The 14517-nt window shown below is 32.8% G+C and overlaps 1 protein-coding gene across 16 annotated transcripts in view; it reads left to right on the top strand.

The window, feature by feature from the left end:
• Window positions 1-14517, top strand: part of LOC143245023 (E3 ubiquitin-protein ligase LRSAM1-like) — a 161205-nt gene that overhangs the window by 88278 nt on the left and 58410 nt on the right. For all 16 annotated transcript variants that reach the window (XM_076490782.1, XM_076490787.1, XM_076490789.1 and 13 more), the window contains 2 exons: window positions 10838-10960; window positions 12508-12595. In XM_076490782.1, coding sequence (XP_076346897.1) covers window positions 10838-10960; window positions 12508-12595 — 211 coding nt within the window. The remainder of the gene's footprint in view (window positions 1-10837; window positions 10961-12507; window positions 12596-14517) is intronic.

Consider the following 14517-nt stretch of genomic DNA (forward strand, 5'->3'; position numbering starts at 1 on the left):
TTTATAATCATTCTAGAAGTAAAAAAAGTGTAATTTATATTTTATTTCCTAATTTTTTATGATGGTTATGAGATCAGTCAAATCAACCAAACCCATAGATATACAATAGTGAAAATAACAGGTAGAATATAAAGTTTTTCAAATAAACTTTTAATAATTATTTGAAGGTTAAAAGATTTCACTTGTAAAATTTGGTAATATATTAAAGGATAAAAAATATTTTTAATCTTAAAAATTAATTTGTATGTTAGATAGCCAGTATTAAGAAAAAAAGCTCAAGCAAATCATTGCTTAAAAAGACCTAATATTTTGTGTGCAAAAGTCTTGAAACATTTACTAATAATCTACAAAATTTTCTGAAGATATGTCTACTGTATTAAAAATAATAGAATAAAAGCTATAAAAAGCACAGAATAGCTGAGGTTGTTCCCTTTGACAGAGTCCACAATGAGGGAATTAACTGTCTATTTATTGCTAGAACAACAGGATCTTAAATTAAATCCTCCTTACTGCTTAGTATGAATATCATGTAATAAAACTTTCAAAGTACAAATGCAATTGACAGAGCTTTATACTGAAAAGAGTACATAAAAATATTACCTTCCAAATGGTTATAAATAAAATATAATATAGAATATTATAAAGAGTTACTGGCAATTTGTGATAAAGAGCAGGTAAGTCTTATTTTGTAGTTTATGACTTGGTAAGCATATAAGATTGAAGACTAAAATTTAGATTTTGCCTTAGTGATATTTATATTACAATGAGTAATAAATGTTAAATTTTTTACTTCAGAGAGAGGTGGTAAATAAATTAAAGAAAAATAAAAAACCTATAGTACAAATGTCATGCTGTGGAAAATTGATGATATTTGAAAATATTTTCTTCTAAAATGAAAAACTTGATTTATTGTCTATATTTCGATGCCATGTTTTTTGTATACATTGATAGTAAATTAGTTTAATAAAATCTTGAATGTAATTGTAAAAATTGTGACATACATTTTGATCTGCCTGTAGTGAGAAGGTTAAAATATCAACCAAGTTGGAATTAATTGGATATATAAAATTAACTTTTCTGATCAATATAAAAAAGAAAAAAATATTTTCAATTTTATTTTCAAACAGTGCTTCAGAACAAAACTCGGAAATTTCATAGAAAATTATAATTTGTTTAAAGCTAGAACTACAACCTATTTAGTTACAATGTTCTCAGTTTAAAAAAATTTTCTTAATTCATTGGATTTGTAGTGTAGTTATTCTGACATGACATTTTATCTCTACTCATATAATAGTTTTTTTTACTTGTACTGCCCTCTATATGTGCAAAATTTTGCTTTCGATAGTTTTAAGGTGGAGATATTTAGATTAGCTTTGTTTTGTAGAGTAATGTGAAACATCTACATACTTCTGTGACTTGTGACAGTTGAGCACTTTATTCAGATTTAAGTCATATGTACATTATTAGAAAATAATGTATATTCTTCACCTAGGAATTTTTACACCAAATAAAATATTGAACTTCAAAGTATTATCTTTTCCAACATGGTCCTTGTTGATTTGGTGAAGCAAAATTATTTGTTACACTTCTTTATTTAAATGACTTAAATTTATATTGAATAACTGAACCTAAGGTTTTGTGTGTGATAACAAAAAGTAAGGTGCTGTTTCAAATGTCACTGTTCACCTTAATATGAGGGTTTGACATGGCCAAATGGTTAAGGCTCTCAACTCGTAATCTGAGGGTCGCGGGTTCGAATTCCCTCACACCAAACATGGTTGCCCTTTCAGTTGTGGTGTCGTTATTATGTGATGGTCAATCCCACTATTCATTGATAAATGAGTAGCCCAAGAGTTGATGGTGGGTGGTGATGACTAGTTACCTTCCCTGTAGTCTTACACTGCCAAAATAGGGATGGACAGTGCAGATAGCCCTCATGTAGCTTTGCGTGAAATTAAAAAAACAAACCTTAATATGAATTAAAAGTAAACATTTTAACTGTTACTATACTATCATGTTTTATCATCAAAGTTATAATAAATTAAGTTAAAATTTTTCATTTAAGTACATATATATTATTTTGATAAGATTGTATTTTTATCATTAAAGTTTGATAAATCTGTTCATAAATGACAGAAAAAGAAAGACATTGATAAGCTACAATATGAACTGTAACCCTGAACTTTGAATTGTTTAGCTTTCTCATAATTTTTTTCTGTAGCTAATTTACAAAATCAAACTACATTTCAATGTCTGTTACATAAAAGTATAGTGCTCACTTTTTTAAAGTTTATCTTTGTAACTTAACATTTTCTTCAGACATTTAAGTATGATAACACATTTTCCCAGCAATTGGTTTTGATCAAGTCAGTGGTAGAGAAAGAAAATAAATAGGGTGGGTGGAGTGAAATGATAAAACTCTGTAAAGACTAATAAGTGGAAAAAATTAATATAGGACATCCTAAATGAATATGTGAAAAATCACTTCAACATAAAGAAAAAGAATATATACCTTAAAGGTATGTTTTTATTTGCCAAATCTGTGAATGTTTATTCTGATTTCATACACCACATAGTACTGCAAATACTTGCTTTTGTGTTTCATACCTTTTCAAATATTAAGTTTTTATATGAAACCTGGTGAATCACTGCTCATACATATAACAGTATTTTTTAAAGGTTCCAAACTAATGTTATAAACAACATGTATATGTAAAATTACTATTTTATAAATGTAAAAGTGTTACAGAAGCACTACTTTCACATTTGATTTTCTTTTCTCGTATTATGTTTTGTTTGTTGACTGTCATTGAGATAATTGTGGACTTTCTCTTTTGTCTGTGCTGTTATTCATTTGGCTTCTCATCTCAAATGACTACTACAACTCAAATTGAGGAAGTATTTACTTTGAGAAAGAGAAGCATGATATGGCTTTAGATTAGCTTTGCATGATACTACAACTTAAAATACTATTGCATTTAGTGGCAATTTGCATAAAATGAGTAGGCCCTAGATATATTTAGCCTACTTTCTATCCTACATATTATGTACCTAAGAATAAGTTCAAGATAGCATTCAAAAAGCAACATATACTAGTCACATTTTTAATTGTAAGATAATCTTCTATAATATTTAGAGTATTTCTCCTTTGTAAAACTTAATATGAGAATTGTTATGCTTTATCTTAACAATGTTGCATTAAAAGTTGCATGCTTGTATAAATTTGTATTTTTTAGAACATAATTATCCAATATACATTGTCCTTTATATAATTGCCCACTGTCTTGTGTGATGTATTCTGATCCAAGTGTTGTATTACTGATCGTTTTATTAAATAGCAAGTGCTAAGTAATAAGTGACTGTCAACTATAACAAAGAAAAATAATTGAAAATATACAATATATCAAAAAATTTTAGTAGCATAATATGTGACTTGACCCGGTTAGCAAGAACAACATATCTTCCTATAGCTCGTATATAAAACACATAAAGGCCACATAAAACATATCAAAGTGAAGTAGACATAAATGCAGAATTGAATTGAAAACGTCAATCTTTGAAGAATTCAGGAGAACATCGACACATACTTTTTCAGATTACAGTTCATTGAACACAAAAGTATCACTTATGAACAGAATTGCAAGTTCTATTATTAGATCCAAACCCATGAGGCAAATTGGGGAAACTCCCACAACAATCAGTATTTTTTTTTATGATCAATAAAACTTAAACAGTTGCTTACTGACTTTGCAGTGAATACAGTTGTAGTTTGAACACAAAAAAACAGGGACAATCCAAATATTGAAAGTTTCTTGTGCCTGCTTTGTGATAACAACAATATTTCTTATAACAGTCTCAATCTCACATGGATTTGATCCAGCGTACAGATGCTCACCTACTTTATACAGTATTGTATCACTACCTGCAGCATTTAAATTGGTTTACAGTTGGGATTTAACACTCATACATGAAAATACATTCAAAGGATTGTATCATTGATTAAACAGTAAACCACAGAACATTGTTATATATTTGGATAAAACTGCATACGATGGAATCTGAAGTTACAAATAGTACTATTTTTAAATGCACAAGATCCTCATTCCACAAAGGTGATTTGGCTAAGGCCACTTTTAACTAATACAAATTATTGTTTGGCACTGAAGACACTTAAAACATTGCATGCTACAAAATAGGTAAACAGTATTGAGCAAAACTTTCATTAAAACATCACACTCCTCACCAAAATCACTTTGATTTTCTGAGGATCATTGAAAATACTGAGAGCTATGATAATCACAAATGCTGATTAACATGCCTAATACATTATACATCATACATTATCGAAATACAGTATTCAATGATTCAGTAATTCAATACTGTTCTCTCTCCAATAGCACAACTAGTTTGTGAATAGGGCATTCTACGATAGTTGGCTCTTTCCATCCCTAGACAGACTCAGATCCCCAATGAGGAGCTTCACCTTTCTCACCAGATTCTCTTGGTCAGGTATAGCTTCTACAACCTTGCAAAGTCTATAATGACTTCTTACTATATCATCCTCTTTCAACAAGATAATATTGCCATCTGCCAAGTTCCTACATTTATTAGTCCATTTTTGTCTCTGCTGAAGGTTTTGTAGATAGCCTTTCTTCCATCTTGTCCAAAACTCCTTAGCCAGGAACTGTACTTTCTTCTATTGCTTGGTGGCATACAAATCCTCTCAAACAAAATGTTTTGGTGATGGCATCAGATTTTTCATTTCATTGTGAGAAGATGATTAGGTGTCAAAGGTTCTGATGCACTAGGTTTAGAGGTTTTCTTAGAGTCAGAGGCCGACTGTTGACAATGGCCATTGCCTCATAGAAGAAATGTCTGAAAGTGGCAGGGTCTGAAGATGTGTTGTTTCAGCAATATCATCAGAATACTTCTCACAGTCTAGATTTGTCTCTTCCATACCCCTCCCATGTGGCTTGAAGAGGGTGGATTCATGAAGAACTCTGCCTGGGATGATACAAGGAAATCCTTAATCTTTGACATCTCCATTTCTGATGCTGCCTTTTGCATTACATGTGGTGCTTCAATGAAATTTGATCCTTGATCACACCTAATAGTTTGAACAGGATTTGAAATGGCTAGAAAGCAGTCCAAAGCATTGTCAAAGGCATTTGTTGACATATCATTGAGTAACTCTATATGGACTGCTCTGGATGCCAGAAAGGTTATGAGAAGACCATATTTCTTACATTCCTTTCTACCAATTTTCTTCACAAAGGGTCTAGAACAATCCATGCCAGTGTGAGTGAAAGGTGGTGAAGATTCTGTTTGCTCCTTTGGAAGATCAGCCATTTTTGGGGTATGTAGCTTGCCTCTCAGTTTCCTGCATATTATGCATTTGTACAAGTGAGAAGAAACTGCTCTAGTTTCTCCAATGATCCAGTAACCCTGTGACTGAATTTCTTGTAGGGTAAAACTGCATCCTTGGTGAGCTACCTTCTCATGAAAATGCTTGATGATCAAATTGACCAAACTACCTTTTCTGGGAATTTTGATGGGATGTTTCATGTAGTAGTTTGCCAAGCTTTGTTGTAACCTTCCACCAACTCTGAGAATCCTGTTATGGTCTATGAGAGGATTTAACTTCAGTGGCCCTTTATTTCAACTGATGGCCTTGATTTCCTCATGGAAGGAGGTACTCTGAAGCATGCAAATAATGGTGTTTTCCACAGTTTTCATCGCTTGTACTAGGGTGATATTTTCTTTCCCCTTTTTCCTTGCTATATACTTTTAGATTATAGCAAAAGACTTAACCACCTGAAGCCAATCAGAAAAATGCTGCAGCCTTTCCAGGAATGCCAACCAACTTTGATCTTTCTCTGCACTGGTTGCCAACACCTTCCTGACTTCAGAGTCACCTGCTTTCAGTGTTGTGTCCACATAATTGCCCAAAGGTAGTTGTAAATCCCAGAGGAAAAGAAGGGCCAGTGAACCAGGTGGATGTCTGTATTTGTGAAGCTTTGAGTCCATGAGAAGCATGGTCAGCTGGGTTTTGATTAGTGCAGACATATAGCCACTGGCTTGGATTGTATATGTTGTTTCTCTGATTACATGGACTAGATTGGCTACCAAGATATGAAAATGATGGGCTTCATTCTTAATGTAGCCAAGCACTATCTTTGAGTCCATCCAAAAGTGTTTCAACATTGTGGGATTCATCTCATTTTGGAGTACATTGCTGATATTCACAGCAGTCACTGCTGCAGTGAGCTCCAACCTTGGTAGGGTTACAACCTCAGTGGAGCAGCTCTAGCTTTACCTAGTACCAAAGAACAGTGCACCTGTCCTTTACTGTTTACTAGAAGGAGGTACATGCATTGCCCATAGCCTGAGAGGCTTTCATCTGAGAAATGGTGAAATAATAGTAGATAATGTTGGTGTTCAGCAACCACTCTGCACCAACACTGCACTATCTGTTCTGGCAGTTTTACAAGAATCCTTCTATCCTCTTTGCAGTCATTGAGGATTTCCAAACTCTTAACATGGCTCATTGCTACTAGACACTGTTGCAGAAAATCAGACAATTTCCTCAATGCATGGCAATCTCTGCTCCCCACTCTTGACCATTCATGGCAGCAGAAGCATTCAGGGACAAGCTGCCAGAGTGCCAGAAGAACCCTGAATCAAAATAAAAGGTCCCCTCTACTGTATCCTTGACCTCTCCACCAAGATACTTCTTCAGATAGTGGGAGCAATTCCCCTGGAGTCTAGAAGTGCTGCAAAGTAAGCCTTCCACCATGGATATTTGAGGTGATCTCCTTCAAATAGAGAAGGCACAAGTGTTGGGAGATGACTGATTTTCATCACATCTGTGAAAGTCTTCTCAAAGAACTGTATATCAGGGTTGGCTTTCTTGTGATGAGGAGCAGCTCTTGGCAACTGCAAAACATGTTTTGTGTAATCTATGTCCAATGCTTCATCATCAAGAGCTGTAACTATGCTTGTTTTCTGAGGATTTCACTAGTTATTTGTTGTTCTTCTCATTCATGTAATTGTTGCTAAAGTTCCTCTTGAGCATCTCACTCTGCTTTGCACACGGATGCCCCTGCCTGTAGATGCTCCAGCTCATGTTCTTTTCTTCTCATTTCTTTTTCTGCCTGTAGAGCTGCAGTCTAAGCAGCCAGTAGTGCTCTCCCCGAGGCAATCATCAAGCTTGATCTTTTGCTTCATGCTTGACCTTGTTGAATCGCTGACCCAGCTGCAGCCTTCCAGTGTTCTGCCATTTGTTGCCCCTTACAAAGTATGGTCTGGATATCGCTCTTCGCTCTATCTGATACAAGTCTAACATCAGATGGTACTTCGTTCTTTGTATGATCGTGAACCTCAGAGTACAGCTTGTCAAGATCATCCAAACTACTATTCAGCTGTTCCATTGTGACATGAATTATTTCAGGATGACACACGGAGTTAAACAGAATCTCTGCCTTGTCACAGAGCTGTCTGCTCTGCTAGAATGAGGTCCAAAACTGGTTAATAACCTCCTCATTCCTTTCCATAGCCTTTAGAGATGGCACATGAATGCTGGTACTGTGACAGGTATCTAATGCATTTCAAGCATTAATGGAAGTTTCAGGATGAACATCCACAGCCTCTCAAACTCGCAAGGTTTCAGAAACTTTAGAAGTTTTTGGCTGCGTGGCATCTCTAGTGTCTGCCTCATTGGGTTTCAGAGCATTGTCTAGTGATATTTCTAAAACCTCCTTAGCCATGTTTATGCATCTATATATATATTGATACTGATACAATGCTTCAGAATTGCGTTAACTGTGACTATAACAGTAAAAGTCTGACACAATCAATCATGACCTAATTTAGCAATAAAGGCCTAGTCAGTGTGCCAAGTGTGAATATTGTTAAACATAATCTTTCATATACTTCTCATAAAATAGGTAGACTCCTAAATCAGCTGAGATGGTTGTAATCAGTTGATTTGCACAGGTTAGATTATTCTTTTTTTTAAGGGTTCTAACTTTGTCTTTACTACAAGATATTTCTGCTGGGATGCTTAATCATTAGGGAAGTCATGGTTCTGGATGTCTTCTGTAAGTGTCAAAGGGCTTTCACATCAGTTTGGTTCTTGAGTCGTTTCTTTGGTCTTGAAGTTGTTCTTTGATCAGGTTGTTGACCGTAGTCATTGACTGTAATTGCCCACTGTCTTGTGTGATGTATTCTGATCTAAAAACTCAACCTTGTGTTGTATTACCGATATTTTTATTAAATAGCAAGTGCTGAGTAATAAGCGACCATCAACTATAATAAAGAAAAATAACAACTGAAAGTACATAATGTGACCAAACGTTTTAGTAGCATGATACACGACTTGATCTGGTTAGCAAGAACAACATATCTTCCTATAGCTCATACATAAAACACATAGAAGCCACAAAAAACATATCAAAGTGCAGTAGACATAAATGCAGAATTGAATTGAAAATGTCAATCTATGAAGAATTCAAATAGCATCGACACATACTTTCTCAGATTACAGTTCATTGAACACAAAAGTATTGTTTACAAACAGAATTGCAAGTTCTATCATTAGATCCAAACACACGTGGTAAATTGGAGAAATTCCCGCAAAAATCAATATTTTAGTTTATGATTAACAAAGCTTAAACAGTTGCTTACCGATTTTGGGGTGAATACAGCCATAGTTTGAATACAAAAAACAGGGACAATCCAAATCTTAAAAGTTTCTCATGTCTGCTTTGTGATAACGACAATATTTCTGGCAATGTATATGTGTAAAAATGGCTGGTATGGGTTGAAAAAATTTTCTCAGCCCATACCAGCTGTTTTTACATATATATTTGTCTCTACAAGTGGGTTTTTTCGTCATCACGGATTCTGGTAGTTGTCTCAATCACGTGGATCTGATCCAGTGTACAGACACTCACCTCCTTTATACAATACTGTATCACTACACGCAGCATTTGAATTGGTTTACAATCGGGATCTAACACTCATACATGAAAATACATTCAAAGGATTATATCATTGATAAACCATTAGTCATAGAACACTGTTATGTATTTGGATAAAACTACATATAATAGAATCTGCAGTACCATTTTTAAATGCACAAGATTCTTGTTCCACAAATGGTCGCTTCTAACTGATACAAATTGTTTGACACTGAAGACGCATGAAACATTGCATGATATACAATAGATAAATAGTGTTGAGAAAAACTTTCATCACACCTTCACACTATCATATTGTTTGATATTTACTTATGAGTTACTTGTGTCACCATCATTCATTGATATTATTCATGTGAAGCTTGTGTTGAATGGCTAAGACTTTTCTGAATTGTTTGTTATGAACAATCTATTTAAGCTTGTTTGATAAGTTATGAAATTATTTGATTTAGTCGTATCTTTTTAGCCTTTGTTTCGTAGTTATTGTTTTTACAGTTTCTAAAATTATTCAAAAAGTTGATTGTAATCTCACTAGTTTTATTTTTATAATAATTTGTATCTCTGTACTTTTATTATATTTTACTTGTTTTAATTTTTCAGCCACCCTTTTTCAGTTTGATGCTTTATTTATTAATTTTACTGTCATTGTAGACAGTTACAAACGTATCTTATTAATACTATTTTCTTAAGCCCTGATTGGAGTATTGAGCTATTATTAAGTGAAAATATGACCTATATTTTCAAAAAAAGATTTCCATTGTTATTTCCTTAATATTTTAGTATCTTGAGCTGTTTACGAACAGCTTAAAAGAGTTACATTTACAAAACTTATGAAGAATGTTTAAAGCTCAAAGTCAAACTAAATTTTCTGTGGATATAAGTAGTATTTTGATTTATATACAAATTTTTAACTTTATATGGAATATTAATAAAGTTCAAAAGTTGACCTTTTTCTGTTCTCCCAATAAACATTTCTGGTAAAATTTTGTATTATTTTTAAATATGAATGTTTTGCAAATTTATGATTCATACTTCTAGCATGAGTTTAAGAATATTCATATACAGATATGTATTGACTTTGCATCACATAAATTGCTTTGTATTTTTTAATTTACTATAATGTCATCTAAAATTTCCACTTGTTTCACACACTTTATATCTGCTACATAAAATGTGGGGTTTAATTAAAGTTCTCTTTAATTTTTCCATTTCATTGCATATTATGAATGTATATATATTTGTAAAACTGATATACTGTTTTAAATATTCTGAACTGAAAAACAGTTTAATATGTTAGTCCTAAGATGGATGATTTTTAACATCTCTTTGATTTGGTAAGTATTATAATAGTAATTTCTAAAAGCTCCATCTTAGTTGCAATGGAATGGAATCTCTTGGGTAGTGAGATTATGTTTATTTGATTAGGGCAAAACTGAACATTTTTGAGGTAAATAGAAGAATAAGATTTATAATTATTTAAATCTCACTTCTCTTTTTTTGGTGAAATATTATGCTTAGCACAGTTTTATGCAACTGAATTTGCTTGGCTTCTTTAATTCTCTTATTTATGATTTTATTGTTTTAGATATATTTTTGCAAAAACTGAAACTGGTTTCTGTAAGCAATTATTTCTTTGCAGTAAGTTTATTAAATAGAAGTTGTTTAAAACTATGGTTGGCAACCTTTGAGGCTTGCAAGATAATTCAGTTTAGAAATTTGTGTGAAAAGTATCAGTTTTTCTGTGAATGAGTATTCAGAAAATCATTAATATTTATAAGTGTTTTAGTGTTTACCTTGCTGTCTTTGTAACATGTAAACCTCTTTGCTGATTTTTAATAAAGCATACAATTATTAATTAGGAAAGAAGAAAACAGGATCTGTTACAGATGGAAGAAGCTATGAGACAAACTGAGAAAAACCAAGCACTGGCTGCTGCTGAAACCATGCAAAGAAGACAGCAGCTGTTGGAAGATGTGGCTAATGTGAGTCTATTCAGAAAGAAAAACTATTTTCTATGTGTAGGCAACATTTTAACAATAACTTGTTAAACAAATTATAGCCCCCTAGTGGCTAAGCTTGCTACTTTGGCATACTCATAAGTATGTTGGGTTATAACACTAACAATTGGGTTGTGATACTTACAGTGGTCACAGCACAGAAAATCCACTGTGTAACTTTTTGCTCAAGTACAAATAATACATATTAGTACTGTTATTTGTAATTTTGTGATAAAAAAATGCCAAAATACAAAATCATACAATAAAATATAAATATAGTAACTGAAAATGTATTTTCAGAATGTCAACATAGTAATACTTAGGTAAATCTATTCTTAAGAAAAAAGCAGGTTTTTGTTTTCCAACATTATATATTTTGAATTTTGATTTACTAAAATTTATCATTTGTAGATCTCAATATGAATTTTTTATCACCTTTTATAAAACTATATTTCACAAGAGAAGTAGTGAATTTACAGTTTATTATTGTTAAAAAAATGCAAACTTTGAAATGCTTTGAATTAAAATGAAATATTATTGTGTAACTACATACTTATATTGTATTTTATTATGGCTGTAATACTTCATATAATAATAATAAAATGAATATTAATGTTAACTTGTAGAGTATAAAAGGTTCAGTGATTATTATAAAATACAATTTCACCTATAGAAACTAGCATTTAAATTCCATGAAACTATAAATCCTGTAATATTATCTATTCTTTAGTATAAATTAATTTTCATCATATTTAATTTATGGCATAAACATTTTAATAGTAATACATTTTGATCTGGGAAGGTGAAGGTTTCTAGTTACAAATTCATAAGTACTTGGGGGGAAATGAGTTAAAGGTGCTCCACTAAGTGGGAAATGTACAGTGCTTGATCCTGTTCAGATGAATTACTACCCATTGTAAGTGTTCAAAGTGCTAATGAGTAAGCTGGTGACATTTTGCTACCACAGTGTTTTTTGTTTTTTTAGCACACAAGTTTTACACAATGGAGATATCAAGCAGTGTTTGTCAGGTTAGAGCACAAACTGTTGGTTGTTGCAGATTCACCCAAAATCAAATGTTGAATTGCATATGAAGCTATAACATTTTATACTCAATTGCATATGTGAATGTTAAAACAAAGTTGCATTTTCAAGACCATACTTATTAACTCTTTTACTCTCCTCAGAACTTAGAAAATGCTCATTAAAATCTGGAGAAACTCTCTTCTTCATCCCACTTCTATGCTTGTGAGATTAGGTGCTGTGTTAAATGTCAAAATATACATTTCTATGTAAGTACATGTTACATCTCAAGTGTAGGAATTATTTCACTATATCACTGGCAAATGTTGAAGCCCTTAGTAAGAAGGAGATCTGAAGAGGTTGAACTCCCATTAAACTTAAAAAATCTATTGATGATTTCTTGCTTTTGAAAACTGTGCTAATGTAATAAAATAATGTATTTCCTGTTTAATTATGCATTTATATGTTCAACAACAATATATACACATTCATTAAACAAAAAAGTTTTCAGGAGCAAGAGAGAATACAAGAAGAAATTGGATTGATTCAAGTAAAAAAGGACAGAGAAAAGCAGTTTTTATTGTCTTCTTTATCACAATGTAAGTTTGCACTATCCAGAAACCTACTGTTTTTTAACACACTAGGTGTTTTAATTTTAATTGTATGGTAAGTAATGTTAAAATGATGCAGAAATAATTAAAATCCTTGATATTGATCTGTACCACAAGAAGAACTTTTCTTCAGCTGTAAAGTTATTTTAAAGATGTAAACTTTAACCATATGGTTTCTTGAGAGAAAGTACCAGTACAGTATAAAAATTAGGCCACCATATGTACGTTTTGAAAACATACATACTATCCATTGACACTAGCTATTTCTCAGTGTGAAGGGTTTCTGCTCTTTTTCCCCATCTGAGCATTGAGAACACTTACTCCAATATTTTATACCCCACTTAAATGTCCTAGATAAATCCTAATTTGCAAATTCCTCTACCAACTTCAATGCATCTTCTATTTAGGTACTGTATGTAAGTAGGTCATCTTGATATTATAATCACTTATTCTCAATTAAGCATTTGACACATGTTTCTGTCAATAGGAGCATTATAATTAGTTACTGTTTATGTTGTGCATTTCAATAAGGTCAGCATTTCTACAGTGATTTTTTCTTTTATAATTACATATCATTTAAAAAAAATATTCAACAGAATCAATTCTTGAGCTCATGTTTCTACTACCAAGATCGACCAGACTTCTTTTCTTCCACCTCTTCTATCTGCTCTTTGTCAACAGCCAGGAAAGGTATATTTTCAGTCAAAGCTATTCATGATGTGATGTGTTGCAAGATGGAAACATACATGTGGACTGAGAGTGTCTCTCCAGGGAGTTGTGAGGCAGCTTTTGTAGATGACTTGGGGATGACTGGCAACAAGTTAGACTCACTTTTTCTTCCTCCTTTTTTTATTGCATGCGTGCCATTTTTCCGCTGAAACGCAGATTTCTGCGGTTTTCAAACGGCCAACGATCACCCACGAGATTCATGTAGATTCGAGGAGAAAATATGAGCAATTTGGGGACTGGGTAGGTGGTTTTTGAGGAGAAATCGTATTTTTTCAATGTTTATTGCAGAAAAAAAAAAATCTGACTGCCATCTTGGAGGCAGTCTCGTTTCGTCTCGTTGCAGGTCTCGTGGTCTGGTATCGTGTGCATACCAGACGATAAAATATTCTCTACTCTCCAAAGAAACAACAGCGATTGAAATGTTTAAAAGGAAAGATGTTCATTTTGATCCTGTAGACAAGAGACTGTGTAAGGACATTAGATTAGCAGCTTCAAAGTATACCTCAAAGCTGAGGGTGAATCAGAAGAAAAGGGCAGAAAGGCTTGAGGCCTATGGTTCTGTGAAATCTGGCCCAGCCACCTTGGCTAAAGAAAAAGTCCAGAAAGCTGCAGAGGCACAGAGAACTGCCCATTCAGAGAAGGAGAGAAAAAAAGCTTGGAAGAGAGCACTGGAAACCCTTGTCTCAAAAAAGAGGAAAGTAGTCAAGATTGATTAAAGGAAATTAAGTGATTTGAAATTTGACTGTAATTTATGCAGCAGAGCAGAAGTTGATATCAGTGACTGAAAAACATTTTATTATTATCTGCAGCATACAGTGCCAGTGGTTTATTTTAAAGCATATCATTAATTTTATTTTGAAGCAATGTCAAAGCTTTCCTTGATTTGCTGTTTCAGTTTGTATTGTGAAAGAATGAAAAATATACTGATATTGAGGTACCAGTAATTTACTGACAAGATTGTATAGATGAACAAGTTTTACTGTAGGTAGTCATGTAGAGTAATTTTAAGTAATTTGAAATTTTAATGGAATACATGCAGCAGAGCAGTAGTTGTTGATGTCAGTGACTGTACAAAATTTAATTTCTGAGGCATATCACTGATATCAGTAGTTTAATATTGAACCATATCAGTAGTTGAATTTTTAAGCAATGTCATAGCTTTCCTTCATATGCTGTTTTAG

Source organism: Tachypleus tridentatus, chromosome 2 (genome assembly GCF_004210375.1).
Source record: "Tachypleus tridentatus isolate NWPU-2018 chromosome 2, ASM421037v1, whole genome shotgun sequence".
Lineage (NCBI taxonomy): Eukaryota > Metazoa > Arthropoda > Merostomata > Xiphosura > Limulidae > Tachypleus > Tachypleus tridentatus.